At 40.7% G+C, this 21114-nt stretch overlaps 1 protein-coding gene across 1 annotated transcript in view; it reads right to left on the bottom strand.

The window, feature by feature from the left end:
- The window catches only part of GRIA3 (glutamate ionotropic receptor AMPA type subunit 3), a 275026-nt gene that overhangs the window by 91126 nt on the left and 162786 nt on the right, over window positions 1-21114 (bottom strand). Inside the window, exons 6-7 of the mRNA XM_035008174.1 lie at window positions 20046-20099; window positions 1206-1367 (exon numbers count right to left, since the gene is read on the bottom strand). Coding sequence (XP_034864065.1) covers window positions 1206-1367; window positions 20046-20099 — 216 coding nt within the window. The remainder of the gene's footprint in view (window positions 1-1205; window positions 1368-20045; window positions 20100-21114) is intronic.

Genomic DNA, 21114 nt, shown 5'->3' with positions numbered 1-21114 from the left:
ACCATGGGACAGAATGTTTTAAAATGGGACTTCCCTGGAAAAATCCAGCATGTATACTATAATCAATACAACTACAGAATACCACTTAACTAGTGAGTGGCTTAAATGAATGAACAAATTATGTGTAACTTACTACTTTTCTAGAACATAGCAATTGTATAAAGTTAGGGCCCACTTGTATTATGTTCTGATGTGACTCATTTAGGGTGGACCTGACTAGGTGATACAGAATTTGTCTCTTGTCTGGTCTATGGCCCCTTTGTTCTCCTTTATTCTATTCTTGCCAGGGAGGATGTGAGGATGGGTATCTTGAAGCCATGAGAAAAGAAATATTCACCCCCTTTCCTTTTTAAGGGAAAGGCCTTGACTCTACTTTGATTCCTTATCTTGATCACAGGGATCCCACAGCCATGGTATGTACATACTTTCACTATATAAGGAAGGAAGAATTTAAAGTCTGTGTCATACTTGGATTGATGCACTGAGGGAATGGTTACTTAAAACATACACTTGAAGGATCCTTTGTGTTACATGAATAACTTTCCCGTAATTTATCTGTTTTAATTCCTAATTTTTAAATAATAGGATTTCTAGCCATAAGGGAACACATGTGAAAAATGTACACTCTAAGCATGACTTTCTACCTTTAATATTCTTATCTTGGTTTCATGAAAATGAGCAACTTAGGTAATCTAATTATTTTTAAAGATACTTTTCCAGGCAGGAAAACATTTCCGTTCAATATACATATAGGCAACACGCACTCTGTATTAGAGCCCAATTCACTTGGGTGTACTGAGATTCATGAAACTTATTAACACAAAGCAATCACATAAATAATGTAAAAATCTAATTTTCTGTTTCAGACTATCAATCTTCCTTACCTATTCCCACAGCCCCCACTTTTTGCCCAACTCAGGTTCTTGTAATATTGTAAATTGTTTTGAGCATGTTACAAATGAAATTCATTAAAAAATTAGTTAACATTCCCAAACCCTGGGTTTTAAAAGACCTCCTTCTCAATCGCTTCTTTATTTGCAAGTTTAGTTTTCAAATGCAGCGGCACCTGCCGTTTGGTTTTTAGCATCGTTGAAACACTTCTGAGTGAAGACCACTCGATCACAGGATGGCTGTAAATATATAAAGGCCATACTGAGATGCTGTGAAAAGTTGGCCTAAGGTTTCTGCATGCCATGGGACATTACCTTTAGTGGTGCATTCTTGGCTTCCGGGAATTCCCTTTCATCTAGCCTCACCCAGCGCTGAATAAACTGCTGAACCATAGGGTTTTCGTTGTTGACAATCTGGAATCCGGTGATGTTGGCTCCCCCGTGCATGACTCTTTCCAGCAAGATATCGGTAAAACCCTAGAAAGAGAGGGAAAGAGAATCATAACTGTGGGGGTGGTGTGTTCTTAACTCTCTCTGTTGGTTAGAACGCTAAGGAGGAAATGAAAAGTCCTTCCTCAGGATCACTCTTTACCACTCTTTACCAATCAAGAAAACCCTGAACACAGTGCTATATGTCAATTACATCTCAATTACAACAACAACGATGAGGACAGATACAAAAAAATGCTGGATATGGAGTAATTCTTAGGGCACTATGTCTCCAAAACTACCGGCACGATGGAGAAAATATGCATTCTTCCATTTTAGTGCCTGTGTCTTTATTTAGTATAGCTGCTGCAAGGACAAACACAGGTGTCAACTTCAAGCAAATGTTTTGATCTGTTTCATCTACCTGTATTTTTAGTCTTTCTTTACTGAGTACAAATACAATGCTTCCTGTAACTGGGAAAGCGTTGAAACGTTTGACCCTAACTAGAGGTTTAAAATTTTTTCTTGAGCGTAACATGCCAAGCACAGCAGATTGCTTCAGATTCTAATGATGAGTACTTTCAATATTTGTGACTTACAGAAATGCCAAAGAGCGAAACTGACAGCTTGGTTGTATATGATGGTACAAACCCCAGGGTATGTCTCACACGTGTTTATAAACAAGTCTTGACATCTACTTCAGATCACCCACCATTTTCTTCTCTCACTCTGGTTACCATCTGATGTCTCTGTCACCTAAGCCTTCTGAAGGAATCTCTTCAGGTTCACACCAACCCATCCGCACCTGGGTACTGCCAGCTCCACTGGGCACTGCTCTCTTCTGGAACACTTCTCCCAGGAATCGCACTATTGCTGCTGGATGCCTGGCTCTTGCTAGTTGCAGTGGATGCATTTAGGTCCTCAATGGGCTGAAGCCAACATTTATGTTCATAAATGGGGAGAATTCTTCCTCCCTTCTTTAGACTCTCCTGCCCAACATTTTAATATAAAATTTTCAAATATATAAAAAAATTGAAAGAATTGTACAGTGAATACCCATATAGTCTCAACTCAGATTTCACAATTAGTATTTTTCTATCCATCCATCAATCCATTTCATTTTTTTTATGCATTTCTAAGTAAGTTGTGGACATTAGTATACTTCACACCAAAAGACTTCGGCAGGCAGGTCATTAACTAGAGTTCAGTGTTTGCATCTTTCTTTCTTTCTGGTAAAATTTACATCCGATGAAACAGACAAATCTTAAATGTAGCACTTAATGAGTTCTGATAAATGCATACACCTGTTAGTCCTCTAAAGTTTTCTTTTCTTTTTTTTGCAATCCAAGTTTTTTTTAAGATTTTATTTATTTATTTGTCAGAGAGAGAGAGCACAAGCAGGGGGAGTGGCAGCCAGAGGGAGAAACAGGCTCCCCACTGAGCAAGGAGCCCGATGTGGGGCTCGATCCCAGGACCCTGGGATCATGACCTGAGCCGAAGGCAGATGCTTAACCGACTGAGCCACCCAGGCATCCCAACATTCCAAGTTTTTATTGAAGTATAACAATCATATAGAAAAGTACACATATCTTTAAGTATATAACCTGATGAATTCTCACGAACTGAACACATAAATGTAACCAATATGCAGAAGGGTCCCCTCTGTGTGCCTCTCTAGTCACATCCCTACACTTCTTTTAATTCACCTTTCTTTATATTTTAGTGATACAGCTTTTTCTTTTTTTTTGTCTTGATATTATAAAAGTATATTTCCTTACATTGATCTAAAAGTCAATGAAACTCAATTAAAATACTAGTTGGATTTTATTTTATTTTATTATGTTATGTTAATCACCATACATTACATCATTAGTTTTTGATGTCGTGTTCCATGATTCATTTTTTGTGTATAACACCCAGTGCTCCATTCAATACATGCCCTCTTTAATACCCATCACCAGGCTAACCCATCTCCCCACCCCCCTCCCCTCTAGAACCCTCAGTTTGTTTCTCAGAGTCCATAGTCTCTCATGGTTCGTCTCCCCCTCCTACTTCCCCCCCTTCATTTTTCCCTTCCATCTTCTTTTCTTTTTTTTTTTTTAAAGATTTTATTTATTTATTTGACAGAGAGAGACACAGTGAGAGAGGAGCACAGGCAGGGGGAGTGGAGGGGGGAGAGGCAGGCTTCCCGCCGAGCAGGGAGCCCGATGCGGCGCTCGATCCCAGAATGCTGGGATCATGACCTGAGTCGAAGGCAGGCGCTTAACGACTGAGCCACCCAGGCGCCCCTATCTTCTTTTTTTTAACATATAATGTATTATTTGTTTCAGAGGTACAGGTCTGTGATTCAACAGTCTTACACAATTCACAGTGCTCACCATAGCACATATCCTCCCCAATGTCTATTACTCAGCCACCCCATCCCTCCCACCACCCCAACTCCAGCAACCCTCAGTTTGTTTCCTGAGATTAAGAATTCCTCATATCAGTGAGATCATATGATACATGTCTTTCTCTGATTGACTTATTTCACTCAGCATAATACCCTCCAGTTCCATCCACGTCGTTGCAAATGGCAAGATCTCATTCCTTTTGATGGCTGCATAATATTCCATTGTATATATATACCACATCTTCTTTATCCATTCATCTGTCGATGGACATCTTGGTTCGTGAAACAGCTTTTTCACTTACTACTTGCAGCCCCCTCCCTCTTGCTTTCACAAGTGGGCCTTGAGTCCATGGGGACTGGACAAAGAGTTTGCATCACTGAGTATCATTCCTCCTTTCTGATAATCAAAAAGCTGTTTTCAAAGTTAACATTAACTTGTTAGGTTGAGTTTTGTCCCAAAGTCTTCTTTCATGAAGGGAACTAAGATTGCTTTCTCCCATTTGCTGCCCCCCGCACTACAATCAGCAAGGAAACTTACTTGGTATGAAGTCTAGTAGAGGCTCCAACTGGGGCTTAAGCCTATTACCCAACTCCCCACTCCCACCCCCTAACATATATACAAATAAAGAGCCTGGGCAAAATTTTAACAAATGGCTTTAATTCACTCACTGTGCCAAACTGTATTTGTCAGTTAACAGGTATTACACAAGAACATTGACCAACTGTGCACCTGCCTGCTGGCGGGGATGAAGAGTGGGCCTTCTGATGCTGTCCTGTGTCTTAAAAGCCTGGGCTGGACAAGGGGAGCTCCTTTCCTTGAAAGAAGGGGGTTGAGAATGCTTGTGCCACCATCCTGGTCTTCAGGGTCAATGGCCACAGCATACACTAGGATGTAGTATCTCTTATGGCCCTCACACTTTGATAAGCATCACACTCCTGTTTTCCTAATATCCAGAGCAGGTTAAATGGCAACATAGAATTAACAAAAGGAAGGGAGAGAGAGAGGACCCCGGGACTCTCACATCTGTCTTAAGGCATAACAGCTAGCACTTTGGTCTGCTTACTCATCATTCCGCTCCTTTCCAGAAAGATGTTCCCTCACTTTTTCTTAGCAGGGATACTAAAGGGAGGGGTCCAGCTCAAATTTACCTCACCAATCACACCCACATACTCCCAGGAGGCTTCATTCTGTCATGTAGGCCCCACATATTCCTGCTTGGGTATCTTCCTCTCCAATAAACACATTGTAATTTGAAAACATCTTTAGAGGCATACTCTGCACTCATCTTTCTACCACACAGCAACCATACCACTGAGGACCTAGAAGTTTCACAGTCAATCCATGTTTTATGACAGACATGCCTGGGAATGAGTTGTGGCACACCTCGGACTGGAATCAGCCTGGCTGTCCTCATGGGATGAACTGCATCCACAACAACACAAATCAAGCCAGGGGAAGGTCACCTCAAACTGTTCTGGCTGGGAAGACCTATACAACACTAGCTCCTACCGACTGCCCCGAGGGCTTATCCTTCCACAAGGGCAGAGAGCACTAACACGGCCCCCATGGACAAAACGGAGAGAGAAGCATGGTAGAAAAAGAAAGGAGGTAACGGGTATTTAGGGAAATGCAATCTTGTCGCTTAAGGGCAAGAGTTGGCTGGCTTCCGGTCTCCCTTTGTTTCATTTGTGTACATTTTGCTTATCTGTAATCTCTTGGATTCTATGGCTGAATGTCCTCCTGGCACCCAGCATTTGGATGCAGCAACCCATGTCCTTGAGGTTGAGACATTCAAGGCTAGATTCTCCCTAAACCCTCTGAAAAGACATGAATACAGCTGAGCTGACCAACAAATCTCAAGGAAGTAGAAGGGGAAAACGGAAAGGAGGTGAATAGTAGAGAGGGGGCTGTAGAGAAAGTGGTTCTGGCTAACAGGTACAAGTTGGTTGACTCTTCATCATCCTATTTCTGAAACTCTTTTTTTAAAAAGAACTTTCTTTTTGTATCAAATATTGCTAAATCCCATGGTTCGAGTGGCCATGGACAGTCCCCAAGATTATAAAAACTAAAATTGTTAGATTTTTTTTTTGAAATGGCAACATACCCACCTCAAGTTTGAATCTAAATGCCAAATACTTCTACACCCTCTGTAAAAAGACTAATGTGAAAGAAATGACCACTAAACAGATAAAATGGGTAGATGACATAGAACAGTGACGAACAGTGGGGTAAAGAAGGAAGTTAGGAGAGAGTAGCAGAAACTGCCTGACTCTTAGCCACCCTTCATTTCTGTTCAATTGTTTTAAAACATGTTCTTTTTTCTTTCACATATTTCCATTGTAGTTGTGGATAAGCACAGTCCATGATGTTTTGAAAATTGAGGCCCGAGTCTCCTCAAAGCCTCAGCAAAGACACTAATTCAGCCGACCTGACCGCCAAACCTTCAACAGACAAGTGATGCTATGAGCAAATGGGGGAAAAGAGACAAATGGTAGGTATGGTGGCATCAGGGTAGAGATTCTGGTTTTCTTTCTCCACTTACCTTTTAACTTTAAATAATTATTCTTGCTTATAAACTCTTGCTAGATTTCCTTTTTTGAGCTTTTCGTCCACAGTCCTTGAGTTTGGAAAACTGAAGACAAATGCCCTAAACTCTCTGTTAAGACAGTAACTGAACAGATCTGACCACCATAGATCCAGTAGGTAACAGCAGAAAGGAAGAGGGAGAGTGAGAGCCTGGGGGATGGTAGAGGTTTGTGGTTTCTGGTCTGTCTTTTCTTGTTACCTCTTGGTGATCTTTACTTGAAGTCTGCCACCCAAAGTCTGCACTTTGGGAGATTTTGATTGCCTGTCTTCCCTAAACCTTATAAAATTGTGCCCCCCTCCCCATCACATTGTGATCTACAAGTGGGACTTGCCATTCTGTCTGGTTTCTTGTTTTTGTTTTTTGAGAACTGAAGTCTCTGGCCTCCCTGAAGCCTTTGTAAAATTGCCCACACAGATTTTATCACCCAAAGCCACTAGGAGAAGTGGAGAAGGGAAAGGGCGGGATTAAGATGTAAAGACAGATCTTTAGGAGAGAGCCACTTTCCTCCTAGTCCCCCATGTCCTTCCTTCCCATGATCACCAGCACTGGGGGATGGCTACCAAAATCTGCTATGTGGCGAATTTAGAGTTCTTAAGTACTTAAAACTTCTGGAAAAATCTAATGACTCAAAATAGATGAAAGACCTAAATGTGAGAGAGGAATGCATCAAAATCCTAGAAGAAAACATAGGCAGCAACCTCCTTGACCTTAGCCGTGGCAAGTTCTTGCTAGACATGTCTCCAGAGGCAAGGGAAACAAAAGCAAAAATGAACTATTGGGACTTCATCAAGATAAAGACTTCTGCACGGCAAAGGAAACAATCAACAAAACTAAAAGGCAACCTATGGAATGGGAGAAAATATTCACAAATGACATATCAGATAAAGGGCTGGTATCAAAATCTATAAAGAACTTAGCAGACTCACAACCCCAAACCAAAAAAATCCAGTTAAGAAATGGGCAGAAGACATGAAAAGACACTTCTCTGAAGAAGACATACAAATGGCTAACAGACACATGAAAAAATGCTCAACATCACTTGGCATCATGGAAATACAAATCAAAACCACAATGAGATACCACCTCACACTGGTCAGAATGGCTAAAATTAACATCTCAGGAAATGACAGATGATGGTGAGGATGTGGAGAAAGGGGAACCCTCTTACACTGTTGGTGGGAATGTAAACTGGTGCAGCCACTCTGGAAAACAGGATGGAGGTTCCTCAAAAAGTTAAAAATAGAACTACCCTCTGACCCAGCAATTGCACTACTAAGTATTTATCCAAAGGATACAAATATAGTGATTTGAAGGGCATATGCACCCCAATATTTATATCAGCCATGTCCACAATAACCAAACTATGGAAAGAGCCCAAATGTCCATTGACAGATGAATGGATAAACAATAGCATATTACTCAGCCATCAAAAAGAATGAAATCTTGCCATTTGCAACGGTGTGAATGGAACCAGAGGGTATTATGCTAAGTGAAATAAGTCAGTCAGAGAAAGACAAATACCATATGATTTCACTCATATGTGGAATTTAAAAAACAAAGCAGATAAACATAGGGGAAGTGAAGGAAAAATAAAATAAAATGAAAACAGGGAGGCAAGCCATAAGAAACTCTTAACTCTAGGAAACAAACTGAGGGTTGCTGGACGGGAGGGGTGTGGGGGGATGGGGTAACTGGGTGATGGGCATTAAGGAGGGCATTTGATGGAATGAGCACTGGGTGTTCTATGCAAGTGATGAATCACTAAATTCTACCCCTGAAACTAATAATATACTATATGTTAACTAAATTGAATTTTTATTTATTTATTTATTTATTTTTAATTTTATTATGTTAGTCACCATACAGTACATCATTAGTTTTTTTTTTTAAGATTTTATTTATTTATTTATTTGAGAGAGAGAGAATGAGAGAGAGAGCACATGAGAAGGGGGAGGGTCAGAGGGAGAAGCAGACTCCCTGCCGAGCAGGGAGCCTGATGCGGGACTCGATCCAGGGACTCCAGGATCATGACCTGAGACGAAGACAGTCGCTTAATCAACTTAGCCACCCAGGCACCCACATCATTAGTTTTTGATGTAGTGATCCACGATCCATTGTTTTTGTATAACACCCAGTGCTCCATGCAGTACGTGCCCTCCTTAATACCCATCACCAGGCTAACCCATCCCCCCACCCCCTCCCCTCTAAAACCCTGTTTGTTTCTCAGAGTCCATAGTCTCTCATGGTTCATCTCTCCCTCTGATTTCCCTCCCTTCATTTTTCCCTTCCTTCTCCTAATGTCCTCCATGCTATTCCTTACGTTCCACAAATAAGTAAAACCATATGATAATTGACTTTCTCTGCTTGACTTATTTCACTTAGCATAATTTAAATAACAAATTAAAAAAGAAAAAAGAAAAAAAGAAAAAATCTCTAAGGAAATATGGCTCAAAAAAAAAATCTAATGAAGCAGAGTTAGGCTTTCAACACCCAAACCCAAGAAGTAAAATGGGAAAGAGATGGGGTTGTTAGGGGTGGGGAGTAGTGGAGGAAGGCATCCTACCTGTCTGCCTGCCAGCTGTCAAATTATTTTCCACAGCCAGCTACCTCAGACTACACCCCTGAAGCTGGTCAGTTTTTATCATGTGACTTTTTCCAGAAAGTTCCATTCTCACTCCTCCTTGACAGAAACACACATGGGGTGGGACCCAGGTCCCTCAGCCAGCTGGCTCTGAACCCTCTCATGAGCCCTCCTTCTGTCACATATACTCTTAAGTATTCCCACTCAGGCTTCTCTCTGGCCCACAGGCCTAGCCTCTCCTTATATTCCAGTTCTAACTTGGTCCCCTGAAAATGTCTGTGAGTAGTAGTACAGTGACCAGACAGCAATACATGTAAATAGATACAGATTTTTAAAAAATTGTTATTAGAGAATTCTTGTCTTTAAGAAAAGTATAAGTTTGATTACCAGTTTAAATATGTGATAAATGAGTTCACGAGTTTCTGCTTTTTCACTCATGCTCTTGGCTCAAAACTAAATTGACATTTGGTTTAAAGTTCTTTAAGTCTTTTTAGTTTGTTCTGACTTTTGTTTCAGGGTTTATGTGCCTGACCTGAGTACTTTTCCCAATGGCGACTGCTCAAAAAAGGACAGAAAACCCATATCCTTTTATTTAATACATGTATTTTAGCATGTCTGACTCCAAAAGAAATTTCTGTGTCATGAATTCTATTTTCTCACTGAGCTTCATCTGCTATTAAAAATTATGCATTTTAAAATAACATATTTTTATTAAAAATAAAATGTTCCAGTGGATTTCTTTGATATTTTGCATGGGAAAAAATGGCTCATTTTGCTTAAGCAGGTTGCTGTTTTATAGCAACTGTTCTATCCCTTTGCTGAATCATAGCAGTTCATTTTTTGCTTAAAAACTGGTTTCACCTTCTGGCATCTCCTATCCAAACAAAGATACTAGAATTTCTTCTTTGTTTTTTCTTTACCTTTTTTTCCATTTTTAATTTTGAGTGTAGAGGTAGTCATGATTTCTCATCTAGCTGGCCTCTGAGAACCTACTTTTTCAAGAGGATGACACTTACCATACATAGTACGTCAGCCAATGAATTTGTTACATGTTGAAGCTTTAGAGTCTATAAAATTAACTAACTCTTGTTTTCTTTTGGAATTTTTAATTTGAGTTCACTTTGAATGAGACACCAATGAGTCTCCAATTAGAGCCTGTCTCATACTCCAGCACCCCTTTCCTAACTGCCTGCTGATTATATTAACTTCCATATTCCATGAGCATCTTAAAAAGAATGTGCCCCAAAGGAAAGTTACTATATTCCCTCAAAATCTCTTCCTCTTCCTGTATCCCTTATTTTAATTAATGTACTTTAGGTCTACTGGGTCAGTGGGTGTGAGGCCCATACACCTGTAGTTTTATAAATTCATCAAGTGACTTGGAAGCACAAGTAGGTTTGAGAACCACTGGCCTAGATTATTGTCCTAGCTTCCTAGTTGGTGCTCTAAAGTCCAGTTCTTTACCTCTCCAGTTCATTCTTCACATAATAAATTTACTTTCCTGGGATGCCTGGGTGGCTCGGTTGGTTGAGTACCCAACTCAATTTCAGCTCAGGTCATGATCTCAGGGTCCTGGGATCAAGCCCCGTGTCAGGCACTGTGCTCAGTGGGGAGTCTGCTTGAGATTCTCTCTCTCCCTTTCCTTCTGCCCCTCCCCCAACTCATATTTTCTTTTGCTCTCTCTCAAATAAATAAATAAATCTTAAATAAATAAATAAATAAATACACTTACCTTCCTAAAATACCAGTTAGAGCATAATATTCCTTTCCTCAAAACATTGCAATGATTCCCTACTTTCTACAGATGTATTAACAGCCAAATGTCTTGACTTGGCCTTTGAGAATTTCCATTATTTGTTATTTTCTGCTCCCCTGGCTCACCTGTACCACTTCCTTCAAGAGACCTCATGCTCTAGTCATATCCATGCCCTTTTGAACAGTGCTATCTTTGTCTGCTTCATCACTGACAGCTCTGGCTGTCTCTACTGAAATTTCATTCTTCAAGAACTATTTCCTTTAGTAAAATAATGACTAAGGAAGATTGATATCAAATTTGTCTCTACAATCTCTACCAGGTAGTAAGAAGGCCCATTTGTAATCCTTTTTGGCCAATTATTATGTAAGCTCTTGCACATTGTTGACTGCTTATGGGCTTTTGTCCTTCATTACTGCATGCCTTCCCATGCCTTCCATGGAATAAGTATATGTGTATTGTCACAGCATCCCTGCTAAGTGACTCCATGGTTCCCAATTCCCTGCTGTATGAGGTGGAATTTCTGTTGAGCCCCTTTTACTATGTCATAGGGATTTTATTAACTAGATGTGATGATGAGGTACTCAATGGCTTTTGCTTAGACTGGACTTAACAAGTTCTAGTGCTGTTTGCGTCTCACCAGTTCTGTTTGATTAAAATTGTTGTTGTTTGGCTAATTGCCAGGATGGTATCTTTTCCTTTAGTTGGGCCAAAACAGTGTGCAGAAGGAGAGATGAAAAGAGATGAGAGAAGGCAGAGGAAGACTGAGGCGATCCTAGTGCTCACAGATAGGATGAGTTGAAACTCTATTTTCTCATTTTTTATGTTTTGGGTATCTGTGCAGTTGACTATTTGCCTCTGTGTAACAATGGCAATATTTGTTGGAAATATGGATATAATCTCCAGGAGTTATTCCCTTGAGAGGGAACCTACTCATTTGGATTTGTAAGTTCTGCTATATTTCATCAATCATACCACTTCTCGATCACGATACATCTGTTTGAGCCAGTGTACTGTTGCCCACATCTGAATGCAACTTTATAAAACCAACCATGACTTTTGTGTCTAAGCGGTTCACATGGGGACTTGTAAGCTACCCTTTACTGACTGATTCTCCAGGGTCATCTTTTATACAGATACTGGTTACACAATTGGCATCCAAACACAGATTATCCCGATTTGAGAATAGCCAGACAAGTCAGTGTGCAAAGATTCAAATGACTTTAGTGTTATCCTGTCTCCCTTGATTTATACATATTGTAATTCAATTTCCTTCTGGTACTGTGGATAATGGAGAGTTGCAAATAAATATATTCAAAGCTTACTTTTTAGAGCACTTATTTTCAAGATATTATGTGGAGATTTCCTTCATATAATACTATTCTTAAGGTACATTTTGTTCCAAAAGGAAAACAGAGACCAGATAAGTTGGGTGACTTTCATTGAGCTGATAGCAGATTGTGGGTGAGAAATGGAAAAAGTGGCTTGCCTATAGGGAAGATAAAAGCAGTAGAAAGAGGGTTAGGAAGCTGCCAAGGGCAAGTATCTATCTCATAATTTGGATGAAGGCTGGCTATGTCTTTAGTGTCATTTGAATTGTTCATGTGGGTGATGCTTCGATAGGGAAATGCATAGTAATTGTGGTGACTCAAGTTACCAGGTTGCTAATGAGAGACACAAGTCTTTTTCTAGAAGCAGGTCCATCCTCCTGGGAGGGTGTAGTGTGTGGAGTTGAAGATTACACCATATAAATTAACACTTGATTATAGGTTGCTTGTATTGTTAGCTCACTGTTCTATTCTCTAATCCAATCAACATACTTTGAAACCTTTTAAGTGCTATCCATTGGTAAGATAGTGAGCCATATCAAACTTGCCCTGACCTCATGGCACTTTAGTCCAGGGGGAATTATTTATATGACTATAAGTTGATATAAGTGCTATTAGCAGGAAAAATAGCCACCAATCTCTTTTATTAATAGTTGTATGGAGGTATAATTTAAATACCATAAAATCCATCCATTTGACACTGATTTTTTTAAAGCAAAAATCGGATCATGCACCCCTGCCCCAGCTTGAAATTCTTCAGTGGCTTCCTGTCACTGTTGGCAAACAGCTAAAACTCCCTTAACTAGGCTTACTAACACCTTACATAATCTGGAACTCACTCTGCTCTAGCCAAAATTGCCTTCTGACAGTTCAGAGAAGGTATCAAACTCTTTTCTGCCTCAGGACCTTGGCACATGCTGTTCCCTATGCATGACATGAACATTCCCGATTCTTTATATAATTGGATCTTTCTCATCATTTGTATCATTGTTTCAAAGTCATCTTTTCTGAAAGGTCTTGTCTGGCCATGCTACGCAGAATTTTGATTCTCCATACTCTGCCTTCTCTTCATTCCCTGTCCTAGCACCTGTTCTGTCTCCATGTCAGTTATCAAAAGCTCTGCAAGTTTTATCTGTCCATTATGACTATAAGGTTCTTAAGGACACCACCCTCTGTCTTCCTTGCAGGGGAGTGAACAAGGTATTGGGCATACAAGTGATACAGAGGAAAAATAACTTACTATAAAGATCTTTAGAGAAAAGTGTATGTGGACTGGTGCTGGTCTGCTGTTTGTTAGTAATCAGAGATGAAATAAGGAAAGAAACAGAAAGCAAGCTTTTACAAATATTTATAGCAATTTGACAGGGTAATATTATGTCTGTTAAGTGTAATACTAAAAAATTTGGCTTGTATTTTTATATATCTTGTTTTGTTTATTTCATGTTTTTAGTAATTTACTTCTATTGATCTGTGAAAATTTGGAGGAAAAAACTGGCCCTTCTTCACAGATAGTTTGAGAAGCACTGTTTTAGAGGACATGATTTGAGAGCCTGGGGAAGAAAACAGAATTCTTTCAATTTATCTTGCTAGAACGTTGGCTAGAAAGTGATCTTGTTGAGAGAGAGAGAGAAGGAGAAAGGGACGAAGGGAAGGTTGACTACAATGGGGGCATTTTTGGACAGGGAGAATGGGAGTCTCAAAGTTGGCAACTTTAAGTTGACAAGTGCCTGTGGATTTCTAAATGCCAGGTAGGAAGTTGGACCCCAGCCCAGTCCACAACTCCTCATTCCCTTGGTGCTCTGTTGTAACCTATCTCCATTTGGAGAAGAAAGTGAATCCTCAGCCACCAGAGAAATTGTGTACCTAGGGGAGGGGGGCTGGGCTCCTGGCATTTGGGACCAGTGGGGATTTTTCCCTTCAATCCTACCTCTTTTGCCTGTAAGGCCAGGCTCCAGCCCAGTGAGCTCTGTGTTTACATGCCAGCTTCTGAGGTAGCATTGTTCACAACACATGGTTTTGAGCATTTGAAGTTTTTTTAGAGAAGGAGAGAGAGGGAGAGAGAGAGAGCGAGCAAGCAAGCAGGTAAGCAGAGAGAGAGAGAGAGAATCTTAAGCAGGCTTCATGTCCAGCATGGAGCCCGACGCAGGGCTTGATCTCACAACCCTGAGATCATGACCTGACCTGGATGCTTAACCAACTGAGCCACCCAGGTGCCCCGAACATTTGAATTTTCTATTTAGAACATAAAAATGGAAGAACAAAGGAAGGGAAAGAGTAGCAGGCAAAACGAAAAGACCTGGAAGGGGAAGGGAGCAGAAGGGAACAGTTGTTATTGGCAAGCAAAACACATGACCCAATCTCACTTGAAGTTGTTTTCTCTCTAAACAAAGTGGGCCCCTCTCTGTTTCAGGTACATTCCAAGATCTAGTAGGCTGCAGAGTTCACTTCTTCAATCTTATATTATTCCTGGTTGCCTCTTTTGGGTTCTGTGTTATGAATGGTGCTTTTGTTTTAGTAGAAACTTGAAAAAATTAAATGTAAGCTAGTGCCCCCCCCATTATTTCCTGGCATGTTAATAATATGAATGGGGCAGATAGGGAGGAAAAGAGGAAAGAGGCAGCAAGAGCAAGAGGGGAAATGAGAGAGCAGGAGAGAGGGGTGTGTGTGTGTGAGGGAGAGAGAAGGAAGAGGGAATGTGGCAGGAGAGAAGAGAGTGATGGACAGATATAATTGGTGCCTGTTAAGATGCATTTCAGATTGGCTCTTGGACAGGTTTCAAACCCCTACTCACAAGGCTCTCCTTGGTTTAAGCCTTTTTCTCTCTGATCACTTTACTGTCATAATTGTATAGTTTGTATTTCATTATGCATTTATGTCTTTGCAAATGTTCTTATGTGACCTTTGTGGGGCTGGCCTTTTGTCTCACTGAGATGCTTGAGTGGGTCAAAGGGCAAGAGCAAGGTGCTCTGTCAAGAGTCTGCTCAACCTGCATTGGAGGCCTAGCTTTGGCAATGGATTAGCTCTGAGACTTTGGGCAAGTCATGTATTTTTTTCTGAGCCCATTTTCCTGATCTCTAAAAAGCTTAGGGAGGTGACTAGGTAAGAGGTCTCTCCTCATGGGAGTTCTGAGTAAATTTAGTAAGAAATCTAAAGAAAATAGCTGGCCCGGCAGAGAGGAGTCTGAGATACGTTAGCTTCCTTTTCTTTGCTTCCCTAGCGCAATGGCGTCCTTGACTGCCTGCTCATGAGGCCCCTCTACCAGTGGCAGCTACATGACCTAACTTCCACTTGTAGGGTCAACAACAGTCCCCCACTCTGGGGTTGGTCTTGACCTAGGCAGAGAAACTGTTGGGTCTTCTAAGATAGTGGTTAACTGGTACAGCACTGAATGAGTCCAGTATGGCTCATGTTCTCCCCTAGGCACCCCAAATGCTTGGGGTTTTTTGTTTTGTTTGTTTTTTTTTTTGGTCTTATTTTTGGGGCTGGGTGCTGAAGATCTGTTGCTGGACCATCTCAACCCAGATCTAATTCACTTTGTGTTGACCACAAGGTAGTTTTGATTGATCCTTCAGATCCTCAGCTCTGTTCAGAACGTAGGTAAGGGTACTCATACCCTTCTTGGCTTCTGCCCACCTGGAATGATTTTAAGCCTGTCTTATGACTTTATATCTCTAAGGATAACAAGGCTCTGGTTTTGTTCCCCCATTTATATCCTCAGCTTCTGCCTAGCTGTTGTGCCTATACTCTCACTCCTGGCCTTCTCTGGTCCAAACTGACCCTCCATGAGGGAAGAAATGTAGAGCTGGAAGTGACCTTGGAGGTTTCCCAAATTTTAATCATTAATATGCCACATATGCCACCTTTATAGTTTTTTGCCATATAGGTGGATCATCTGAGCTGTAATTTACCTAATATTTTTCTTTATATGGTCTAAATTTTTTAACCTAAATATCTACTTTACCCTCATTCTAAAGAATGGTATCTGTACAATCACAGAAGTGAGAGGATAGTTATCTTTTTGCATTACATATTTAATACAAATTCAAAAGTAATAAGTTTAAGAAATTTTGCTGTGTACTCCCTAAAATCATCTTGTGTACAAGTAGCACACTTAGGGAAACAGTAATCTGGTCTAACTCTCCATTTTATGGATTAGGAAACCTGTTTCCTAGCTCCAGGTCTAGTGCTTGTTTTCATCATGCCTAGGGTTGTTAGTCTAGGGTTCTGCACACAATGACTGAGCTATCATTGCTGACATAAATGAAAAAATTAAATAACAATACACAACATTCCTGGGGATGCAGTGTAAAGGATCCTGATGCAGGACCTTGCCTTGAAAGAGAGAGAGAGGTTGCCTGACTGACAGAGTGTATGCATGCTGGTTACGTCTGGTACCAGAGTGGCAAACATTACCATCTTAGAATTCTGGAAGAGAACACAATTATGGAACCACTCCCCAAAAAATGACATCACCACCTGACACAGAATTTGTAAGAGACATGCTCGCTCTCTCATCATTGGGATGTCCACCTCTGGGCTGTGTGTTCCCCAGATCACATCTCTGGCCTGTGCTTCTGATGGAATCTTTTGTTTCTTCCAGGGACTTCAACAAGGTAGAACTTTTCTGCAGCTTGTTGTCTGCTGTGAAATGTGCACCCTGACCCACGAGAGGCCCGTCGAAGCATTCCTGGACTGTATGAGTCTTCTCACTTTCGCATTGCTACCAGGGAAAGTCCATGTCAAAGCACCTAGAAGTCTTTGCAGATAGATGGAGCTCCGTGGCAAGGGGCGCACATGGCGCTCTGGTACAGGTGATTCCAGAAAGCTTAGTGACTGTCTTTGATTTTGCATTTGTAGAAGAAGGCAAGGGTTCTGTGCTATTGTTATACCAAGACTCAGATTAGACTGTTCCCTTGTGTATCTGTCCTCAGCTTTCATCCAGCTGGCTCATTCTGAAAGGAAACATCTTAGCTCCACTTACCCTTTTTGACCATCTAAGGAACTTCTAAAGAGTTTTGGGGTGTGTGTATGTGTGTGTGCGTGCATGTGTGTGTGTGCGCTTGTGTGTCTTTGGTGGAGGTATTTGGGGTATTTTTATCTGCTTTAAAAAACCTGAAAACCATGATGGGATAATCTGTCTCATTTTTTATCAGAGATGAGCAACAGTTCCTATCTCTCTTGCCTGCATGCAATTCGATATAGAGTACAGGGACTTATGGAAACACATGGCTGAGTTCAAATGAAAAGAAGGTCACTAGAGGAAAAGGAGTGGCAGTTCGAAGCATGGCGAATGAGTTCATGTTTTCATTAGGCAGACTGACATGACGCTATGTATTACAGTCTTTCTGAAGGACCAGACTTCACTTGTTCTTGTAGTAGGCTTCCTCCCACTCATGATTCTGAGTCCTGGTTAGGCATTCAGTTAACCATTCTTTTCTCCAACCTTGTCCTACTGATTCTCTCTTGCAGTTCTAATGCTCCATAGGCTTTCATTTCTGTCAGGTCTGGGTCTCAAGTTGAAACCAAAGCTCGTCTGAAGGATTGTTGGTAGGAATAAAGAGGCCCAGTTAGAATTCTAGAATGGCGAAGGTCTCAATGTATCATCCAGTCATTGATGTGCATGGCTTGGATCTCCCTTTAAGATGGAACCTGCCTCGAGGACTTGAGTGAGCTGATAGCTTCCAGTTTCAGGACCTGCCTCAGCTTTCAGGCGGGAGGTATGTTCTTCCTGAACAGCGGCCAGCCAATGGCTGAGCAAGGTGGTGGTGCAGTGGCTCGCTGTTTCGGGGCAGCATGGGGTTCTTTGCACTGGAACTCTCGGTTATTCTGGCCAAGACTTTCTTAGAACTATACCGCCATCTGAAGCTCTTCTCATCAAACTTCCATTCCCTCTCCTTGGCTGATATCAGACCTGAACTGTGGTCTTAAGCTCTCCCTTCCCACTTGTGACCCTCTCTCTTTTCTTTTTCACAGGTATCATTCCCAGTAAATGTCTTGCACTTCTTTTTTTTTTTTTTTTAAAGATTTTATTTATTTATTTGACAGAGAGAGACACAGCGAGAGAGGGAACACAAGCAGGGGGAGTGGGAGAGGGAGAAGCAGGCTCCCCACAGAGCAGGGAGCCCGATGCAGGACTCAATCCCAGGACCCCGGGACCATGACCTGAGCCGAAGGCAGTCGCTTAACCAACTGAGCCACCCAGGCACCCAATGTCTTGCACTTCTAATTATATCTTAGCATCTGCTTCCAAAGGGCCTAACCATTACATCAAAGAACTCCCCCATTCCCATCTGAGTTTTACAGTAAAGAAACTGAAGTGACTTATGCAAGGTCCCATAGCTAGTTAGTAAGTAGCATAGCTAGTTAGTAAGTAGCAAACTCCGTATGACAACCCAAACTTTCTGCCTTCGTTCAATGCTCTTTCCCAAACTTTAGTCATCCACATGCCACCACAGCCACATACACAAAAGCCAGACCTTGCTGTATGTTTATTCCCCATGCTATTGCTTATACAACACATTTGACACATTTGACACATTAAATCTCTACGTTAGCCCTGTATGAAGTAATAATGTCCATGAAATTTGGATTTCGAGGTGCTCATTTTATATTTTTCTAACACACAATAAATAATACATTACCATCATAATAAAAAAGTTTATGTGTACACTATGTAAAGTCATCTCCTGTACTGTCAGTGATGGGTGAACCCTGGGATGTATAAGGCAGAAAAGAAGGAAAAGGGAGAAGGAAGGAAGGAAGGAAGGAAGGAAAGAAAAAAGGAAGGAAGGAGAGCAAAATACTTATTGATGAGAAAGAAATGGTAAAAACCCATCAGTAACTGCCCTCAGGTGCCTTGCTGTGACATCCATATTTCCTGCCAAGCCCTGGTCTAACTTCCAGTGAGTCAGCAAACATCCTTTACTTATTGGTTGCCTAAAAAAACCAAATTGAAAGTATTTAGATGTAAATGAAGAATCAAGATTTCTCCTCTTAAAAGAGTCAATACATTTATCCCCCAAATGGTCTGAAGTGCTCCACTTTGAGCAATTTATTGGAGAACATGCACACTACATTTCAAAGCAGTAGCTCTAATCGTCATTTCATAAAGTGTTGGAAAACACACTTCCTAAGACAGAGGTTTAAGTAACATTTCCTTTCTTATTCAAAAAATTTTCATCATTAAAACAAAATAAGATTTTTTTCTTTGATTTAAGAAATCTAAGAATATAATTATAATAATCTTTCACCTTTGTTGCTATTCTTTTGGTGTAAGAGCTCCATAATGATTATCATTCTGTTGTGCTAATGAAACAAGATCGGGGTTCGAACTCATGTTATGTAATAATGTAATAGATTCTTAGTATTACAGTGATAATTTAACATTTCTCTTTCATTTAGGGGAGATAGTATTATTCAGAACCTCTGCCAAACAGATATTCCTGATTTAGAAGCCACTTTGTTAATTCCTAAACCAACTGTCTTTTTGGAGAAAGAACTATAAACTAACCTAAATGAAATACTAGCTTCTAGAGTTTCATAGATTTTAAAGGCATGGGAAATGTTAAGGAAAAGATTCAAGTTGTGTTTCATTATAAGTATACAGGTGGCTGTATGCTTTGACAGGGTCCCTTGATGTTCTGTGTTCCAACCTACTTCTGGCATCTGATTTGAAAAGATTTGGTAGTGATCTGCTTCTGGAAAGACAAACCCAGTACTGATATGCACATCTACTTGGGTTAACTGGGGAAAGAGTCGGTTTCCTGTGTCCCCTGTCCCTTGTGTTATATTTCAAACCTGGATAAAATGGTTTACATGTCAAATCCAAATCGGATCTAAGAAGAATCCGTCTCAAATTACTATGTTTTAAAAGAGAAGAGAATACGAGCTTCACAGCTAAAACAGAGACAGCATAATTGAAAACAAGGCTATTGCATTCAGGTTTTGGCATTTACTGACTCATTTCTCCAAGTGTCTAAAGAACACATTAGGTTCTTTGTGTATTTCTTTTTTGGATGATTACGAACAGCACAAACTAAATAGAATATATTGCCCTGGGAAACAAAAACTCTGCTTGTTCTTACCAGGTTCGCAAGCATGTAGTGATAACCTCTTGAATGTTTCCCCAGGATCACAACCTGCAAAAGAAGAAATAAGAAATATTGCTTATTTAAGAAGGGCATTTCCAATTGCCTAATCAATGGGAAGTGCAATCAATCGATGGGCTAGTGTGAATTACTTTTAAATGATCAACAGAGTTAGGTCTTTGTATACGGTAAAATCACAGTTAATAGGACCAGAGTTCTTTTTGCACATTTCAATGTCAGGCAGAGAATACAGGAAGAATTGCTAACATTGAAGTTAAAAGTGTCAAAAACAAGGGAGAAAAAGCTCTCAAAACTGCCAGGTCAGTAGCATCACTGTCACTAAAAATAGATGGCAAAAGTGATGAAGCTGCTGATCCCCCACCCATGAACTGGATTCTGTACTCAGCTGCTGAGATGGAAAATGGGCTGAACGTGGAATACAAATTAGAAAATAGAATGTACAGTACATTTTTTTGTTGTTGTTATCTGGAATGCTTAGGGAATAGAACACTCTGGGAATGGGGTTAATGGGATTTTCAGGTTAATCGAGGTTACTTTTGCTTATTGAGACTTTTCTAAAATGCTTACCTTCTTTTTCCTGCCTTAATAGGAAAGATTTGTGACCATCTGTACAGCTTTTGCTGCCGGATGCTAGGCTGCAGGGCAGTGGGGGTGGGGATTGTCCCCTAGGGGACATTTGGAGCTGCCTGGAGGCATTTTTGGTTGTCACATCTGGAAGGGTGACTAGTATCTAGTGGGGAGAGGCCAGGGATGCTGCTAAACATCCTACAGTGCACAGGCCAGCCCTCCACAACAAAGAATTGTCTGGTAAAAAATGTCAGTAACATCTGAGGTGGAGAAGCCCTGCCTTGGGGTCATCATTCTTACAGTAATTTTCATGAATAACACTGTATTAATTCTAAGCCCTACAGTTTACAAAATGCATTTTTGTTATTTCAAAATGTGTAAGTGGATTGAATAATTTCCAACCAAATGTATTGGTTGTCATTCGCAAGTTTTTGACTAAATACCTGACATAAGCTTATTTCCAGATAGCTAAGTACGG

Source organism: Mirounga leonina, unplaced genomic scaffold (assembly GCF_011800145.1).
Source record: "Mirounga leonina isolate KUSES-001 unplaced genomic scaffold, KU_Mleo_1.0 Mir_101664, whole genome shotgun sequence".
Classification (NCBI taxonomy): Eukaryota; Metazoa; Chordata; class Mammalia; order Carnivora; family Phocidae; genus Mirounga; species Mirounga leonina.
This window is presented reverse-complemented; position numbering and strand designations above follow the sequence as displayed.